The following is a 19,820-nucleotide window of genomic DNA, read 5'->3' on the forward strand; positions in this document are numbered from 1 at the left end:
ATGGTCGCAACGGTTACCAAGTCAACAAAACAAAATGGCCGTAGAGGTTGCAGTGTAGATCTCATGCTGGATGATGAACCGAATGTTGTAGGAAGCAGCATCATGTCGCACACGAAACTGCCCCCTCTACCACCGTAAGTGTCTATTGTTATCTATTTTTAGGACGCATCGTGCAATCTGGTCCTCCCTCTCGTAATCAACTGGAATGGAAGAAAGTGAAGACGGCAATCGAGAGTTGTACTAAGTCGTACAAACCAGAAATTATTTAGTTGGCATTTTTGGATATTCGTAGGATTTTAGGCTAAGTAAAACACAGATATCTACCTTCTAAGGATCTTACTTCAGATTCCTACATGCACATACAGCTGTAAGACTAATTGTTTGTAGGTTATTCGATATAAGCCCTCGGCACATAATGGATTTTAATACCAAAGATCTTACTAAATACAATGTCTAAGTTGTCCAGAGGGAATCTTGAAACTTAAGTGAGACCGTGAGTTACTGAAAGCGATTATGGGTTTAGTGGGATTTTGAAAATTTTCCCGCAGTAAATCCTCTTTTTTACGTTTTTAAATGGAATATTGGAACGTAAATTCCTTAGAATTGCATGATCCGTGTGTTATGTAGCTTTCTCCTCCTTATAGTTGCTTACACAGCCTTCACACAAAAACTATAAATGTCATTTCTCTGCACTCTCTGTGGTAAATTTCTTCTAACTTAAGTTTTGACAATTCAGTGAGCATGAAAGATATTGTAAGGTTAGAACATATGCTGTTTTGTGGACTCCTAAGAGTGTAAAGGTTACTTTAAAATAATAATGAATCCAGTAAGATGCTAGTATTCACAGGGAATATCTTCATAAATGCATTCCACCAAATACAACCAGTAGGTATGCACCATTATTTTAAATCTTCAAGTGTTCTATTAAAAATGCTGCAGTCTTATTAACTTTGCTATTTATTATCCATTCCATGCTATCAGGTAACTAGAGTGAGTAACCTAGTTTTATCTTAAAACACCAGATTATTTTCTTCAGGTTTCTTAGTGTGGTTGCTTACTAGGATTTTTCCCTCATCGACTTTCACTCAATTGAAATCGTAAGCACTCAAGTAGCACATAAGGGCTGGCTAAAACTTTAATGAATTGACTCAGAAGTGTGTTCTGACTTATTCATTCCAAAGCTCCCTGACAACATATCCTCAACCCAACACAAATGGCAAAACTGTAAAACAGTACACTGGACTGAGTGGATCAAGTTATAGCCTGACTGGCCCATCTGGTAGTACAAAGTTTGCTCTCCCTTCAGCGGCTGTACTGCAGGTACTGTCCTTCTTTCAGTAGATCTATTGGTTTATGAATTCCTTTTGATACTTGATATATCCGACTACTAGGTAAAAGTATATACACCTGTTTTAAGGGGGTTAATGTATTGAGTCCTATACATGTATATTCAATCCATTATATAGGGTTACTGCTTGGATGGATGATGTCACACAATATTCTGTGTTTTTTTCCTGCTTTTATTTTTCTGTATCATTCCTGCATTTTTAGGAGTCAGCAATTTAATTTATTATTTTCCACGTAAAACCAGAATGACTGTAGATAATGACAAACGCATCCCATGTCAATAGTTTATAAATACATTTTCTTTCTTTCTATTTCTTTTAGCCATATATAGACACCAGGGCAGGGACTTTGGACACATGGCCAGCACATGCTCTTGGTCCCAGTGCCCCAGATCTCAACCCTGGGGTGGCCAAACAGAGTAATGAATTCATGCCAAAGGGTGTGCATAAGCCAAAGTTCCTGGAACAATTAGAGGCTTTCTTGCAAAAAGAATTGCGCTCTTTAGATTGTGCAGAAATGGTTCCAAGTGAAAAAAGATTACAGGTGTGTTTCTTATTGAAAATAATATGTTTTTTCCTAAACATACATTTATTTACATACATGTTGATTTAAGCAGAGGAGCATAGGATTGACATGTCAGCTGGCTCAGGTCAACTATTCGTAGAAGAACACTATTTTGTATGGGACATCTATTCTTTCATGATTTCTCAAAAATGAAAAAAACATAAATTGAAGAGTAAATTAAAGGTAGGGTACATGTAGACTGGAAAAAAAACAATTTAACCCTTGAACCCCCATGAGTGACCAAGACAGAATTTCTCCTTACAATATCAATACAATATCAAGAAGGCAAGTGATGAGAATAAAGAAAAATATCAATAAGGGGATTATCAGTCAATCCAATCCCAAATTCTCCAAACTAACATCACAAGAACTGTACGGCAGACAGTAAGGAGAATTACTGATGAGATCTTGGGAGTTAGAGGGTTAAAAAAAATTTAATAGATAGTTAAAATGTGAAAAACCTATCTACCACCAGGTAAAAAAGCACTGGTTTTGTGGTAGTCATTATGGAATGTTTGTTTCCATCATTTGATTTATTTACATTTCATCCTTTACCTTTAGGCTAATAAGAGTGACCAGTATCTATGTTCTCCTTACAATTTCACCCCTGAATCGAACATTAAGGTCACTAAAGTAAATGAAATGATCATCACCTAAGGAAGTTCTTGATCTTGAACACAACGTCTCCTTGTCTGCACCTTAGGAAATGTATACAGAACATTACGGAGAATTTGTATTCTTGTGTTAGGGTGTAATGGGTTAAATGGTGAAATGGTGGGTAAAATCATAACACTTGTGTATAACTGTGTCTCTAATTCTGAACATATCCATGTAGGTATGCACATGTCTTTTACCATGGAGAATGATGATGATAATATTGAGCACAATGATTTTTTTAAAGTTGTTTTGTCATATTTTCTCTCAGGCTTTTAGGGAGGTATTTGAATATTTAATAGAAGACTTCAAGACTTACAAGCCTCTGTTATCAGCAATAAAGCATGAGTATGAGATGATGTTGATTCATCAGAGGGAGAAGATCAGGGAACTGGAACCTTTGAAGGTACTGCCATCTAAATTTGATAATACTGCAGGTTATTTATAGGTACTTTATATTTCAATCATAAAAGTCTGACTAAGGTACCATTTTTTAAAAAGGGGGGTAAGTTTCTAAAGAAACTGGGGTGCTGCATCAGTAGGAGAGTATAACAAGGTAATTTGGTGTGATCAATTGATAAACATAAATTGGCCATCTTAAAGAGTTTCTAAGCTGATGTTTTGAGTATTAGCCCTTCATCAAAGCAAATGGGGAGATGAGACAATTAAATTAAAGTTAATTGCTTAAAATTAGCTATATTCTAGACCACCACGTGATCAAGCAATGTAGATTTTCTGAAATTTGTCATTTTATTTGCATGCAGTTTGTGTTGTGACACATTCTTTTATGGAAAGATGGGGCTAGAGTTTAAACTCCATAGAAAATATGTATTTCTAAAACTTGTTAAACAAACCACAACATTTGGCTAAAATAAAAAGTCAGAAAATTCCAAACAAAGGGGTAACAAGTTTGACGTCATTCTTGCCATAGAAGAGGGAATGGGGCTCTGTAAAGCTGTATATGTTTTGTTGGACCAAAACCTATCATCACTTGCATTTGTCATCTTTCTCAGAGCATGCTAGTCACAGTATCTGAGCAATGTGAAAAGAAACTTCTAGCTGTCAAACAGGAAGAGAAATCAGGTGATGTTTCACTTACATGTATTTGTTGAACTGTGGGTTTTCAAAACACAACATGCAGTATATATGTCATTTTGGTTAATAAATTAATTAATTATGTGCCTGAAAAAACATTACTTCTGACATACAGGATAGGTATCATTGAGAGGCAATGTGTCTTGTGTTGCCAATTACAAATTGCAGATTTTTTTTCTGAGGTGCTGGTTAACAAAAATAATATTCTCTTGAAATTTGTTTACTAATGAAATAATTTGTGCAATTCATCACGACATGTTGTTTGACATGGGCATCCATGGACTCCCAAATGTTTATCTGTTACCTTTCACTTTTTTACTCATCCAGATATGCTGGAGATGAAGAAGGAGAATCAAAGACTTCAAAATATAATAACAAAACTAAGGTATACTGTTAAAGGAGTGTGATTTTTTATTGCTGTGCATACTGTTGGTGTACTTTCTAGTTGTCCAACACCCTTTGTTATTGGAAATGACAAGAGAAACCAAGAAGTTTTGAGAAGCTGGTTCCAAAAGTTCATTTATACGATATACCAGAAGCATCAGGAATGTATTTCGAAATACATTGCATTTGTGAAGGATTACTGCACCGTTTGAGTTCTTTTATTTGCCATGCTTGGCTATGTGAAGATTTACATTTACACTACTGTTGTTCTTGATCACACCTTTCCTGGCTATGCAGCGTTTACATGCGCGTTTTCGTCAGGTTCCAAGGCGCATTCGGTAAAGGAAAATTTTCTTGGAATAAATGTTTGCAGTTTTTTTTAATGTAATACTAGGCTGTGATTCTGTTCAATTTGAACGAAGTTTTAATTACTTTCTTAAAATTCTGTTTTGGTAGAGAGGAACAAGTGTCACTCCAAGTTCAAGTAGAGAAGGTAATGTTTACATGAAGGGAAACATCATGGGAACGAAACCCAATTTAATAATCCCAGAGAATCAAACTTTCTCCGTGTTGTTCATCGCACGAGTTTATAACTGATTATAAAATGTTCAGAGAAATGCGCGCGCCGTGATTGGTCAGAACGAGCTCATTATATTTCCATAAAGCACGCGCCTTACGTCGCACGGGTGCACTGTTGAGATATAATGCACGCAGCCTATGTCATCGGTACGAGCGCGCGCAATTCACGATACTTTTCATAAAAGAAATAAAAAAACTTGTTCCTCGAGCATTGTCGAGCCTTCGGCTCGTCTTTCTCCGCACTTCTCTTGTGTTCTTAAAAATTGTTATAACTCAACAATGCACTCGGCGCGTTTTTTATTTCTTTAGCACGCCTTGCTCCCAGAGTTTACACGGCGTGGAGTCACTTTGTCGCTCGCCTGTACTTAAGTTGATCCATCGGAAGAAAAAGTTGTCGTACAATTTTTTTTTAACTTTCCTTACAATGTCTGTTTCTAAAAATATAATAAAAAAGATAGGTCAACGTGTTTATTGTAGAGATATGATGAGCCAAATTTACCCCGTTGATGCCTGTACTTACACTAATCACGCGCGTTATGTCATCGGTTCACGATACATTTTGCGGTAGCTGGAAGCGAGGGTTTTTAAAGTAACACTTGAATTGAAAAAAACTTGATGGGTAGAAAGTCTCGAGCGTATGGAGCAATTTGATTTACATATTGTGTAAAAATCACGCAATTTTAAAACGACATCAACTCAGAATGTTCCTCGAGTCGTTGCTTTCAAGGTCATCATTTGCATCCTCGAATAAAGGGCTTCGTGCAAACTGTTTGTTAGTTCTTTTTTTCCCTTAAAAGGGGATAATCTGTACACCAAAGGTATTCAGTAAAAACTATAGGTCACCGTGCTCGTTCAAGAGCTAAAGACAATCGTTCCTCTTCACCTAGTCCATTGATTGAAAAACAATACCGTGTTCTCGGAATGTGCACGCGCTTATTCGACTTGATTTTTATGAACAGTAGAGGACGCGAAGTGTAAATACTGAGGAACCGCCTTGACCTAACAAACCCGCGTTACGACTAACGTTAGTATTTCCTTTACTTTCTACCCAAACTGGTGCTTGTGCGCATGCATTTGGAGCAGTTTGTAATCGAATATCGGAACTGATCCTGGATTGCTCCGTTTTTGCTTAACTTCCCTCTGTGATTGGTCCAGCATACTCGCGCCACAGTCTAAACCAATCCCCACGTGGTCAAACGCGTTTCCCGCTCTTTAAGTAGGTTGCCTATTGGTACCTTGATTTCTTATTGGTTTATGATGATAGTAACCTTTGTTCTGTTCGGTAGTTGTGTTTTGTGTTTTCGAAACTGTAACAATCACCATATTAAATTACACCCTTTTATGGACCTTTTTTATTGGAACGTTTAGGCTGAGATTAACCAAAATGTTACGAACGCACTAAGAATATACCCAGGCTGAGAATCAGTGAAGAACGTCTTCATTTTGCTCATATTTTTTTTTTTTTGTTGAGAGAATAATAAATATAAAGGTAAATGAAATGTAAAACTGTGGTCTAACAGGATAATTAACTCAAGTACTTGGGAAATTTTAAGAAAGTTTTCGGCTCAAATTGCTAAAAAAAGTTATAATAAAAAAAGAAAGAGTATTCCGCAGTAAGTTTTGTGACAAAGGCATACAGTTCTCACAGCACTTTGTATTACTCTTCATTTTGCAGCTTCAAGAGGAACTTGCTGCCGAATACCTGAGATATAGGAACGAGTGCGATGCTAGGTAAAGTATTTAAGTTTTAATCCAGAGCCCAATTGTTCAAAGCTGGGTTAAAACAACCCAGGCTTGGTGTGAAATATGATTTCAGATCTGAAAGCATGAAAATAAAATTCTTCATAATTCTTTTTTTTTCTGCAACTTGAAGATTGGATGATCTAAAAGCAGTAGAGGAAATTATTCCAAAAAGGCTTTTGAATAAAGGAATAAAGAAACCCAGTTTATGAATTAACCCTGGGTTAGCGCTAATCGGCCTTCGAGCACCTGGGCCCAGGATTATAATCTAGGACTGCTATGCTTTCGCTTTACTTAGTTCTGTCTTTTGTCCAAAGAGCCAGCAGTCCCTCGTGTTTTTCCGCGCTTCAGGCAGCCTGTTAGTCTCACTTTGAAATCTCATTGGCTCCTTATAATATTTTCCTGTGTTGCGATTGGTTTTTGTAACTTCTTTAGTCTGTTTTTACGTACCCTTTCGTAACAGCGTGCATGAACTTGACCTTTTCTTGTATTTGGCAGGAAAATGTTGATAGCGGACATAAACGAACTGAAATATCAACAGGAGGATGCCAAAAAACCAAACGCTGAAGAAGAAGGGGAAGGAAAAGAAGATGTCACCTTCCTAAAATTGGCTCTTAAGTAAGTTTAATTTCAAGACTTTGAATAGTCCCTCATATTTTGGTTATTCCATCGCGCGCGAGTACAAAAAAGCAGCGAAAAAAGAAAATGATGTTATCGCGTTGGAAGTCAGGCGTACGTACATCAATATTTAATTTCGTTGATTTTTTTTACTTGCACGGCGGACCTCATCAATAAGGAGAGATTGGTCGTTGTCTTGCTCAATCAGAAGAGTAAACACCTGTTAAAGGTGAATATCTCCAGTTGAATTGGATTGAACTTGCCATAATTTCCTTTTTGAAACCTTGCTTGGCCGCAATTAAACACTAAGATAGGCTGTGTGAGTGTTAGAAGTCAAAGTTGCACAATAATTGTTTGTTCTATCATTGCCACAAAATCAATAAAAACAGTAACAATTAGAAATTTATCTTTTTTTTTTTTCTTATCAGTGGTTGGAAAATCTCTCCAGACTCGATTTTTGTGCGGTTGCAATCCGTGCGATCTACTGTAAGGAAGTCTTCGTATTGAATTGATGAGTTTATTTTTTTTATGACAGGAAAGCGCGCGAAGACCTCGACGCTAAGAATAAAAAGCTGGCGGAAATGGAAGCTGATTATGGTGATGTCGTACCAAGACGAGACTTTGAAAGGCTTGAAGCGCAGTTTAATGTAAGAAATACGAAAATGAGCTGCGAATTCCAGAAAGTGTAAATATTGATGAATTACCAACCTGTCCAGGTCAAAGCTTTAGGCAAATTTTTAAAACGTTTCATCTGTGCCCTTTAGGGGGCCGATAACTATTTACCGCCTGTGTGGAGGGGGGCGGAGGGGTGAGAGGTGAGAGGTGAGAGGTGATTGGCAGTCAGTTTTCTACTTTCCCCTTTAAATTCGGTTGGCGATGACTGATCCCTCCCTCCCTCCCTCCCTCCGTTCTCCCTGAAATCTATGTTATCCCTCCCAATAAAAATTCCTCCGGCCTCCCCCCCCCCTCCCCCCCCAACCCTTTCAGGTGACTGGTCCCTTGGAGGTAGTAATCCGTGCGAGTTTGGTGATTGGATTGACTTTTTGTAGACTAAGAATAGTCCAAATGTTCTTAGAGAAATTGTTTACATGTGGGTGACACCTACTACTTGTAAAAGCAGTACACAGTCCCCACGTTAAGATCACTTTCCCCAGGTGAGCTGAACCACTTATATCGTTTTTGATGCGTTTTGTATCTTTTACAGAAATTGCAAAAAGATATGGAGACATTTACGGTGGATAATCAAAAACTCATGCAAGAACACAAGTGAGTGTATGAGGATATCCCTTCCCTCTCATTCTTGCAGCTATTCAGTTTTCCCCGAGATTGGAAGAAAAATAAGGGGTTGTATAAGGGCCTATTTACACGGTACGACTTTGTCGCATGCGACAAGCTTACGACAGGCTTACGACACGAATTGTTTCGTGTAAATCAAACCTACAACTCGCTTACGACTCTTAAGTCATGTCGTAGGCCTGTCGTAAGCTTGTCGCATGCGACAAAGTTGTGCCGTGTAAATAGGCCTTAAGAGTGTGTCTTGCGTTCTCCTTCTATGGCCTCTCACGTGCTTAGCCTGAAATGGCCCGCGCGAGCAAAGCAGACTGGGTCGAGCACATGGACTCAAGGGCTTGCTGGTACACCTCCTGGAAAGATGATGTGAAGCAACATGTAGAGTGTTCCTGACTATTGTTTTTACAATTTGTCGTCTTCTCACTCTGGCACGCCCCCTGCTGATTTTTTTATTCTTGGTTTCTTGGCGAAGTAACACAGCCATTTTTAGAGCCAAGCGAGGGAGCGCGAGACAGGCGCATAAGAACGAGCGCGGAGCGGGACAAATGAAATGGGAGTATTTTCTCTTCCCTAACCTTGACTCCTAAGCTATCGTATTCCAAAAACTCCCCACAACTCTTATTTAGCTCGCGAACTGGAAGACGATAATAGAGGAAATAGAAGGTCTGTGATCAGACTGCATGTTTTCAACGTTTTCCAAATTGTGGTACAGACAGTGTCTGATTGCCTTTTATTTTACAGCGCAATTCTTGAAGTACACAAGAAAGTTGTTGAGCAGAGAGACCAGTACGCTCATGACACTGAACAGATGAGAAGAAGCGCTACTCCAAGGTAACAATCAATCAGTTACTAAATGCTACCTTTACTAAGTGAACTTGATAATGTTTTAATGTAGCCTTGCCAAACCTTTAAAACTGTGTGGTAAGTAACGTGCACTCAACTCGTGTTCTACTTTATTAATATTTGCAGACCTCACTGGGAGAAATGTGGTCAGTATATTGAAGGTGGAATCGATCGCTGGAACGAGTTGTCACAGGACAGAAGTAGTGATGAGCTTGTGGATATTTTACTAGCAGAAATGACAGGACAAGATATTGCTATTATTCAGGCTGGAGTGAACACGGGAGCGGAATACTTCACTGGACAGGTAAACTGAAAAGAAACCTGCATAATGTGTCAACTCTCAATTGTCTATCAAATAAAATACACGATTGTGATTGGTCCGGAAGAGTTACGCCTCCCTCTCAACCAATCAGACGCTGCAGTGCTTCAGATATTTTCTTGTTCTTATTTGCTTCAAGTACTATCTCCCATCGCTCTGTTCGGTCTTTCTCCACTCAGGACTGGTAAACTGCTGTAGACACACTATGTTTCCACTCGCTGCAAACGTACATATTTCAGTTGCTGAGAGGACAGTTGTAAACGTTGTTTCTTTTTGTAGGGTACAGGCCCTGAAGTGCCCAGGTTCCTACGTTTTGAGGGACAAGTTCGTAACAGACGGCTTGGGAAGAGGGATACGTCACTGCTTATTAAGGACATCTGGCAAGAAAAGGCTGCCCATGATGCGGAGGTAAACTTACTAAGCCTTTTCTTGTAAGGAAACAAAATGGAAAGAAAGAAACACGTATTGAGTTAAAAAAAAAAATGATCAAGGTGCATTTTTCCCAATATCATTCTTCTGACTATTTGAGATGGTTTCAGCATTGACCGTCAATCGAGAGGTTGAGCCTGACGTTGACAGCAAACGGCAAACAGAAACAATAAACTCCTTGCTGTCTTGTTTCGCTCTTAATGCGCTTTAAAGAAAATGTCTGCTTTTGGTGTGAACAGGAGCTCATGACCACTTAATGCAAATATTTTCGTTTGAGCGTACAAACAATCCCCAAAAAATGTCCTGATTAAAAATTGAAACGAAACGCACAAAATTACATACATATTAAATATTGAGATCAGTATATATGAAGACCTTGTAATTTGAAGTAACAAGCCAAAAGTTACTTGACTTGTTAAATCCTGGACAAAGTAGATTGTTTTTCGTTTCATTGCAGCAAATAGATGATGGAAAGATTCCATTCCTTGTTGTTGTCATGTTAGTGGTTGTGTGTTGTCGCTGTTTGTTTGTTTGTTTGTTTGTTTGTTTTACCTATAGTTCTGTAGGAACATCCTCTTGTTGTGACGACAACTAGCGTAATCGAATGTAGTCTTCTCACAAGCAGACGCGGAAAATATAGTATAAATGGCCTTTTATTCCTTGACTCGTAGAATTTCAGCTTACTGAGGAACTCGAGTGTGAGTTATGAAATACTTGCATGTGTCAACCATTTCATTTGCCGTCTTTTGTTGTCCTTTAGAAACCGGATGGAGAACGCGATGACTTGGGCGAATTCTTGTATCAGTATCTCCAAAGGCGATTTGGTGTCGAGAACATGATCGTCGAATGGGGATACAATCTTTACGATGCATGTGGAAGATACTCACACGATCCCAGAATAGGACTGTTCTTCGGCATTCTGCAGAAAGAGGTATGGTTGCCCCTTAACACCCTCACATCAGTATACATATTCTCCATACTGCTCTCTATACATTTCCCAAGGTGCAGACTAGGAGAATTTAGGTGTTGATCATTTGCATTATTCGCGTGATCGTATTGTGTAATTTGGGAGTGATATTGTAGGGAGAAATTAGATTTTAGTCACTCTTAGGGTTCAAGGGGTTAATTTTAAAAATGGCGCCAATTCCAAGCCTTCAAGGAGTCAGGTGTAATCTTAAATAAAATTCATGGTAAATTAGAAGTGTGATAAAAATAAACTTATATCCGCTTTTTATGTTCCAGGTCGACGAAGCTGTTCATCACGATCAGCTAGTAATGTTAGAGAAACTTTACAATGCTTTGACTAAAGTTGATCTGGCAGCAGGAAACCAGGTAAGCCCTCATGTTTCTCGACTAGTCCACACTTGATTTACTAGTTGAAGAGCAAGTATTGAGTTTCTGAATAATTAATACGATTCTCTCTCAGGGTACATTATCCCGCGCAGACCTGGAGCAATGCCTGCGGTCGTTTTTCCCGTTGAAAGACGATGAATCAATTGAAGCGTTAATGAAAGCCTGCGAACAGGAAGCACCGGGAGAGAGTGTTCAATATAAAAATCTGTTTACTGAGGTGAGAATTACAGAGCAGAACTCTAAGCTATGTGATCTAGAGGGTGTTTCTTGTTAAATTTTTTCATCAGGAACTTTACTAAATTAACCCATACATTTTACACACCTAAAGAAATTGGCATGAAGCTCCAGAAGAAGATCTGGGGTGCTTAAGACCGATTATGTACAATTAAATTTATAATTATCTCCTCCATGGTCCAATTTTGGGAAAGGAACACATTAAATACGATTTTTTTTATTGTTTATCTTTGCCCGGAAAGGACGAGGAAGGGCGGTCTGGTCCATTTGTGGACAAGATCAGAGAACAGGAAAAGCTTGAGAAGACCATGTACATAAAGGATATCGAAAGCGCTCTGGGTGGCAGCAGGCAAGTCTTACCTTTAAACGTTAAGGTTTATCACTTCATTTGGCCACAAACTCACAAGCTGAGACTTGTAAATGAAGTGACACCGGGTAGAAATTTAGCAATTATTGGATGAGGTTGAGCATGATATCATCATGATTCATCAATATCGAGGTCGGGGTTCCCTGCTGAAGCCTAAAGCTGAGGCAGATAACACAGACTCGAGATTTGATAATTCATGATATCATGCGAAAACCGACTCAATAATTGTGTTATTATACATTTATTGACCAATCTGCCCAAGAAGACACTTCTCTCTTACTTTGCAAAAGTTTGTGACCACTACACGAACGAGGGGCTTGGAAACTACACTTCACACGCTATTGTATACTGACTGTCTGCATGCACTCGACCGATTAGAGTTTTCATAACAAGTCTGGTGTAAAATAACAAGAGATATCTTACTTCACCGCAGGGATTTAAACCCCAGTAAAAGCAAATTCTTGGCTTTATTTACTACGCTTCAGGGAATTCTGTGTGGCAAGCCAAGGCTATTCGTTTTATTCATGCGCGAAGATAGCAAATTTTGAGTTCACTCGGCTCGGTTGTTGCATGGAAATTGTTACGAGGTTGTGATTGTTATGCGAGACAAGAAAATTAAAAATGTTGTTGTCCTTAATATTTCATAGTGAAGTTTCTGTTGAGGATGTCCGCCGAGCCATTCAGTCTGTTGACCCAGAGGCACCGACTGAGATGATTGATAAATACCTGGAGCGAGCGTTTAACATCCCCTCTGAGCAGCAAGAGTCTGGCACCAAGATTGAAATGACGCTGTTAGTCAAGAGATTACAAAGTGGAAGCGTTAGGAGACTGGGCGCCAAACCGAAATGAACAGACGCAGATGAACTTTTCATGGACAGTTTATTTTTTACACCCTTTGATCTAAAAATGGCTGTAATTTTCTAACGATCCAAACTTTAAGTTCTAGGAAATTGTAAAAAGCTATTCAGTGTACTGAGCAATGAGAGAAAAGAAAAAACAGTTGTTGAGAGCGTCATAATTAGAAATTAAGTGAATACTTAACCTAAACCCAAAACCTAATTTTTGGTTTTAAATGTATATAATAAAAGGTGTACATATATTTAAAAGCAAATAGCGTCGAAACTACTATTGCTGCGAAAAAAATGTTTGTTCATCGTGGATATGATAATACTGGAACATTTGACCGTCTTACGTTTGAAAGATCATAATCCATTATAGCGTCCATTTATTGATTCAGAAGTGGAACCCCCTAAAAACGCTTTAATCTCTCATGGAACGCCTGACTCTACAATTTATAGTTGTCAACGTTCTTTTATCATGTAAGACCACTGTTATAATAATAATGCAGGCTTTTGTCTCACTTGGTTTACAGTAAGAGGCTCGGCTAAACACCCATCAAAATGTTAAATATTTAGCAAAGTTTCTTCATTTCATAGTTATTTTCCTTGTTTTGGTTAATTCAAGGCTTCTACTGAGTACTCTAAATGCTGTTAACTATTTTAGCGTCCACAACTACAAATTGATAATATTACTAGCTAACGGTGAAGACTGGTTTACTCATGCCACAAAAGCATAACTGCACGCAAAATATGCCAAAGTTGTTACGTTGATCATCTAATGCTTTTTGTTCCACAAAATCTCAACAAAATGCACTTCTACGTATGTTATTTCCATTTATGCTTGTGTCGTAGAGATATGTCCAAAAAAAACATATAACAGCTAAAATGGAAATTTAAACGAAATTTCGCCGAAGTTTTAAGTCTGAGGTAATGAGAAATATTTTTCGAATTCATTTTCTTCAGGGTGTAATAGGTGTCGTATGTATTAAAGTAAAATATTATCTAGAACTTTAGGGAACTTCGCTGCGGTTTTTACACCTTGGAAAAACTTTATGTGAAATTTATTTCAATCTTGATCATCCTTCATCACCCTCGCAAGTCTTTGCTTTATCCCCTCCTTTTTTCAATAGATCGTTCTACACTAACACCTTGACAAGGCCCATTGACAGTCTAGAATATGCAGAAGTCTCGAAAAACAGTCTTGTCGATCCTTCATCACCGTCGCAGCATTTGCTTTACCTCTTCCTTTTTTATGGGTCTTTCTAAACTAACACCTTGACGTTAGCCATTGAAAGTCTAAAATACACGGAAGCCTCGAGAGAACCTCTAACAACACCGAAATATATCTTTAGGTTTCCCTTTAGCTATAAATCAAAAGGCAAGGTGGTCAAATTAATGTTGCGCGTGATCGTTAAATCAAAAATATAGCCAAACAAAAACAAACAGGCAAAAACGAAGAACATCCGTTGGAAATGGCATAAATACCACGCACAGAGTAACTGATCAACGCTCTACGACCACAGAACTGACCTCTTTGGTATCAAGAGATAATGGTTTATAATCTCTTGTTGGTATGCAAGGCTCTGCCAAAACTACCTCTTCTCAGTTCTCTCAGGGGATTTCGACTGTCTCAAGTGCAAATATCTGTTTCGAAGAGCATCTGTTAGTGACAGTTTCGGCATTTAGAATGGCACTTCTTGCCACCAACACGACACCTACAACCTCCTGAGATGTCTCCAGTGCCCTAAAAACAAGAAAAAGAATCGGTCTCAGTCTAAACGTGAGCATAACTGGAAATTTATGCGCATCGTCTTCCGTTCGATTGTATAGCTGACCTTCTTGTACAAACATGAAACTGAAAACTGATCCTTTGTTATTATCTTGTTTAGAATCACATGCTTACTCGGATTCATGAACAGAGGCATGAACATGACAAAAGCCCTATCCTATCGGCGCCAGCAACACCCAAAGTGCTGAGCACTGTAAGTTACTTTCCTCTTTTCATAAAAAAAGAGCAACTGCCTTTAACGTACGATAGCCTCGTCCATCTTCTTCTTCTTCTTCTTCTTTGTAAGGACAATTTGATCACCCAAAGCACCGAAAAAATGCCATGATAGCATCGATGATTTTGGCTCGTGGTTTTGTCCACCCAACCGCCCGTGAAAAGAGGCGTGGATCACGCGCGGAATACAGCTGTATGGCACTTAACACTATCGACCTTTCTCATTATAACGAATCGGGCGTAGAGACAACGAAAGAGGGAAGTACAAGTCCGGTCTGAAACTCACCCCAGGTCCCCATCTCGGTCCTCTAGTGGCCCAACATATCTCCGTTCTACACATACTGCACCTCATCCAATCACAACCGTCTTTCTTAACTAAAATAATCTCACATGTTGGACAATGCATCGCCTCTCCACCAGCGACCATACCCTGAAAAAAAAAAGTATTCAGCAAATTGTCACCACAACGATAATACTGATAGCATCAATAATGCTAGAGGACATTAATTCCCACTGGTCGGAAAAAATCCCCAACGGTTGGGGATTCCACGGTTTCCATTCTGTCCCATAAATTGGGAAATATGCAGACATAATGTCCTGGATTGTTGCGATATTAGGTTTTTGAGGGACAGAATTAACGAATTAACGAATTAACGATTTGAATCTAGTGCCGAAAACTTGATGGCGTCCCCAAAGTCTTAATCAAGCTTTTTTTTGTACTTTGAATACGATCGTCGACCATCGCAATAGTCTGGTGAGTGGCGGGGAAAATGAAACGCTTCCGATATTCACGCTTTGTCCCTACGACTCGGGATGTCTACAAATTCAAATTCTAAGAACTTAAAAAATTCTCGAACAGTTATTTTCCCGAGCATGTGGGATTCTCTTTATCCCACTTCATGTTCTCTACTATTTTGATGAGCGCCGTACGCCAAACGCCGAAGTTCTGAATCGTCCAATCTTTATTCGCCACTATTTCGATTTTGACGATAAGTTCGATGACTAGCCGCTGTCCTGGAAGAGCCCACGATCCAGGAACGAACACCGGACTGGAGAGAAAGTGTCAAAAAAAGGGCCTGGTATCGAAATTCTTATTATTTTACCTCGAGAAACTGTTGCGTTTTCCTGGCCGCTTCATCATTATGTGCCCTTCTCTTGAGGTCATCTTGATATTCTTTGCAGTTCATGTTGGCGTGAATCACTTTGCACGTCAAACAGTTCGGTTGATTACACACTGGACAATGGAAAGTATTGACATTGTCCTCGTACACACACCATCCCTGACAATTTGGAGTTTTACAATGAAAGCTGTTGGGGGCTTGACTTTCCGCAGTGGCGAGGCTGCGGTTCAAGAACTTGTTGAAATCTTCCGGCGAGAGAAGCTACATAAACAAATAAAAACAAAAGAAAAACAATTTACTTGGAAGTACGTAGAACTATCATCAATTATCCCATACTCCAAGATTGAGATCTAGGGCAAAATTTCGCGCAAAGCCGCAAGAAGTCTTGGAGTGTTTAGTGTCGCTCGGAAAAGAGAAAACACTAACTGTTGTCTGAACAAACTTTCACCTAGTCGCTTAACAATAAGGCAACTGCTCTCATATTTTAAAACTGACGAGGATGTGTCTCTTTTCTTTTGGTAATTATGCTGCATGGTGTCTTGGGACTGATTTTATACAAGAACATGTTTTAAATTTTACTCACTGCTTTAATTTCTTGACCCGTGATGGTTGCGTGACACGCATAGTTTTCATCCTGATGAGGACACTGAACTTCTGGATCTGTTGCGTGACGAATGTGTTCACTAAGGCAATCCCTTCGAAATAAGACAGCAAAAAACGATGATCAGAATTATTGAATAGGATCTAAAAAAGAGCCAATCGTTGTAATTGGCACTAATTAAAAAGAAACAAATTTTATATTGGTTAGCTGTTCGTCTAACTCGATAACTTTTGAGCAGCGAAATTGTTTGGTAAGGCATGGTACCATGATCCAACTAAGACAAAAGCTGATTTCGCCTGTTTAGTCACGACTATAACAAAAAGCTTAAAAGGTATTGGTTATCAGTAAGAGGACAGTGTATGCTTCATAAACTGTGATCAAACGTCTGTGTATGCGTGAACGTTGCCATGGTTACGTAGCGTGCTTCAGGCTTTCAGAACTAAGTTGTGTAACAGGAATTAAGTAGTAGTAGGTCACGATGTGTTAAAGGCGTTCGATTTTTTTTTTGACAAAACAAAATAAAATGGTAAATAATACCCGTAGTAATTAAGGTTAGCGTTTGAAAAGTCTCGGGTTTTCCTTTTCTTTCTAGTTTCCTTTTAAAACATTTCTTTGAACTTTCCAACGTTTTACGCATCCTGCACGACAGGATGTTGTTTATCACTGGCCAGGTAACTGTTAACAACAAGTGTGCTCCTTTTGGCTAGCGCCTTTTTACCTTTACCTGCAAAACCTGTGTAAACATTCCCTAAGTACAACTCCCTCTCCAGGGTCCACTGGTACATAACATATGCCACAGTCAAACTCCTCCGGGTTGGGTATTAGACTTTGCTGTGCGGTCTGTAGGAGGGTAGTAAAGTTTCTCTCTCGTGCCATCTCTTCTTCTTGTTGTCGCGTCCGTTCAGCCTGAGAAGAAGAAGAAAAAAAAGAAATGACATAACTCCTTAAATAGGCTTGAATTATCATCAGACTATCTTATCATCTCGCACGTCTTAGTGTAGTCTAGCAAATTTGCTGCATCGTGTAGCAATCTTAAAGAGCTAATGTCTCGCAATATCTTCATTATTATTGCCGCAAGCATTGATGAGATGTATCAATTTCTGTTTCCAGAATCGATTGGCTGGGGTGACACGATAAAACAAAACACCTTTGTCATTTTATAAATACAAACGTTGAAATGATCGGTGTGGTACTTACAGACCTCATTTTCATGGAATCAAGCGTCCTCTTTCCATTTACCAAGCACTTAAGCAGTGAATAATGAACTGATTTAATTGGGAAAATTGATCTTTACACTTGTTCTGGTCGGCATTGGTATTTAGTTTGGTTTTGGTCTTATGATTCTTATACGAGAGGCGTTCTAGGAATTTCGATTGGCCAGATCCGGTCACTACAGGTCTCTTAAATATACTCTAGATCTTTCTCAGTTCCCTCATGCTCATATTGAAAATGGATGCTACTGTAATGAAATATTCGTAAAGTAATTGGGTTCAGGCATTTCATCTCCTAATGGTAACAATTACTGAAATTATATTCATTACATCCATTCCGAAATCACTGGTGATCTTCGCAATGCGATTTGCTCTCCGCAATTCCATTTAATCACGGAGCGCAATATTCAATTGCTCTAAACCGCATCTTTATATAAGCAAATGAGAGAGCAACACTAAAACAAAACAACCAGACGAGATTTCAAGGCTTGCTTATATAGTATAGTAACCCATCAAAATACAGGAAGATGAAAGAAAAGGCAGCCATTTTGCAGCAAATTTAGCAACTTTACTCCTGTATTTCCCACTTATTTTTGCATTTGGGCAATTAAATTTTGCGATTTCAAGATGGAAGCATTACTGGGGTAATTGAACTACGTGTCGTGCAATTTCGGTATGAAATCACGCGTATGATATCTGTTCAAATTGCAATTCACTTAGCTCAATTACCATAAAGTTGACAAATTTTATTTTGACGTCATAAAGGGACGTCTTCTGTGGTTAACTAAGTCAACTGTAATGCAGCCACCACCGAATGAATAAATCTCACGGAGAAACGTCACACAACCCTCGAAAAAGAACGTAGCGTGTGAGAACAGGCACAAACACTGACAGTGACTACCATTTATAGTGCAAAGAACAGAATTTGTCATCTCCAAATTATTGCGGAGTGCAAATCATCCACCAATACTTCCAGGAATTTTCTACATTTTTAATAATTCAATTTCTCCACGATATCTTACGTGATTCTCCTTACTGTCATGCCATATTTTAGTGAAAAGAATTGGGTATAAGATCAACTAATAATCCCCTTTACGATATTTTTCTCTATTCTCGTCGCTAGTTTGCTAGATAATATAATGTAACAGGATATCTTGTCCTGGTAACTCGTTGGAGCTTAAGTTTAACAGCGTGACCTCACAATGGCGGCCAACTTTTAATTTTTGTGACCTACTCATATTTAAAGGTGGCACAGAATTTGTCAGCTTGAAAAATCTACTCTTTATTACCGCACGCACTTAAGCTTAAACTAACAATTCTTGCAGCCTTAGTAATCATATGTAGGATATTCACAGGTTCTTTGACAGTCGAGTGCCAGCATGCAAAAAGGTTTCATAATTAACTACACACAATCGTGAAATACAACAAAACATTACTTCTACAAACACTCAACAAGAGCTAAATCAAACGCTTAAGCCGTTCCTTAACTACTTAGGCAAGAACTGGGACGTATTGCTGTTAAATGTGTCGAGTCTTTTCAAGATCACACATCATTCAGATTCCTGTCGAGCTTCTCGTAAGCCCATGATGAGCTGCCTTTCCGCATCCTAAGGAAAAGGCGGAAAACAAGATTAGAAACATCTTGCACAAGGCCAAAAATATCTTGCAAGCTTTCTTTTAAAAAAGATTTAATTGAAAAGTAGTGGAAAAGGAAGTTAAACGCCCAAGTGAAAAAACACTCTTGCTTTCTTCTTTGGCTTTTTTTTCCCTTTTTTTCTTCTTCTTTTTTTTACTTCTTCCGTTAACTTAATAATCAGTTTTTTAAGTTACAAATGGGAGAAGCAGCGCTAGACCCTTTCAGGTGAAAGGTGTCATTTTGACTCTTTCCTGTTTCAATTGTTTTGAACGTCAGCAGAGGGTGCTTGTTTCACATTACTGTCAATATCAATCCAGTTCTTGCCATTTAAAATATTAAAATCATTAGCTGAGACTGATTTATCCTTCACAGACAACCCCCTAAAACTCCTTTAATAGAATGAACGTCGGAAAGGAAAACCTAAGTACTGCCAGAGGCTGATCCTACAAAAATCCTTCGCTTAGACCATTCTTACTCATCCTGAAGTTCTACCTGTGTGCCTTAGGCGCTAGTAAAGTTAATAATTACAGTTTACAACAGCAACAGACGTTGCTTCAGAAAAATAATCAGTTCTCTCCTAAATTAATTGTGACA

At 38.7% G+C, this 19,820-nt stretch overlaps 2 protein-coding genes across 2 annotated transcripts in view; one reads left to right on the forward strand and one right to left on the reverse strand.

Moving 5' to 3' along the window:
- LOC131794144 (translin-associated factor X-interacting protein 1-like) lies at positions 1–12,712 on the forward strand. Its single transcript, XM_059111662.2, has 19 exons — positions 1–134; positions 1,182–1,320; positions 1,669–1,890; positions 2,837–2,971; positions 3,579–3,648; positions 3,988–4,045; positions 4,501–4,537; positions 6,299–6,354; positions 6,862–6,981; positions 7,517–7,628; positions 8,186–8,247; positions 9,013–9,102; positions 9,241–9,418; positions 9,713–9,841; positions 10,623–10,793; positions 11,105–11,194; positions 11,289–11,432; positions 11,692–11,798; positions 12,464–12,712. Exons 1-19 carry the CDS (start codon positions 1–3, stop codon positions 12,663–12,665), a joined length of 2,256 nt encoding a protein of 751 aa, XP_058967645.2. The 3' UTR covers positions 12,666–12,712.
- Positions 12,679–19,820, reverse strand: part of LOC131794143 (ranBP-type and C3HC4-type zinc finger-containing protein 1-like) — a 15,758-nt gene continuing 8,616 nt past the window's right edge. Inside the window, exons 7-11 of the mRNA XM_059111661.2 lie at positions 17,104–17,285; positions 16,362–16,473; positions 15,761–16,039; positions 14,944–15,087; positions 12,679–14,399 (exon numbers count right to left, since the gene is read on the reverse strand). Coding sequence (XP_058967644.2) covers positions 14,319–14,399; positions 14,944–15,087; positions 15,761–16,039; positions 16,362–16,473; positions 17,104–17,285 — 798 coding nt within the window. The 3' untranslated portion in view covers positions 12,679–14,318. The remainder of the gene's footprint in view (positions 14,400–14,943; positions 15,088–15,760; positions 16,040–16,361; positions 16,474–17,103; positions 17,286–19,820) is intronic.

This window comes from Pocillopora verrucosa, chromosome 3 (assembly GCF_036669915.1).
Source record: "Pocillopora verrucosa isolate sample1 chromosome 3, ASM3666991v2, whole genome shotgun sequence".
Classification (NCBI taxonomy): domain Eukaryota; kingdom Metazoa; phylum Cnidaria; class Anthozoa; order Scleractinia; family Pocilloporidae; genus Pocillopora; species Pocillopora verrucosa.

Excerpts from the sequence above, each read along its gene's own strand:
- LOC131794144 (XM_059111662.2), top strand. The coding sequence starts at position 1 with ATGGTCGCAACGGTTACCAAGTCAACAAAACAAAATGGCCGTAGAGGT. Across the intron at positions 9,419-9,712 it reads CGGAATACTTCACTGGACAG|GGTACAGGCCCTGAAGTGCC; the intron begins GTAAACTGAAAA and ends TTCTTTTTGTAG. Across the intron at positions 9,842-10,622 it reads AGGCTGCCCATGATGCGGAG|AAACCGGATGGAGAACGCGA; the intron begins GTAAACTTACTA and ends GTTGTCCTTTAG.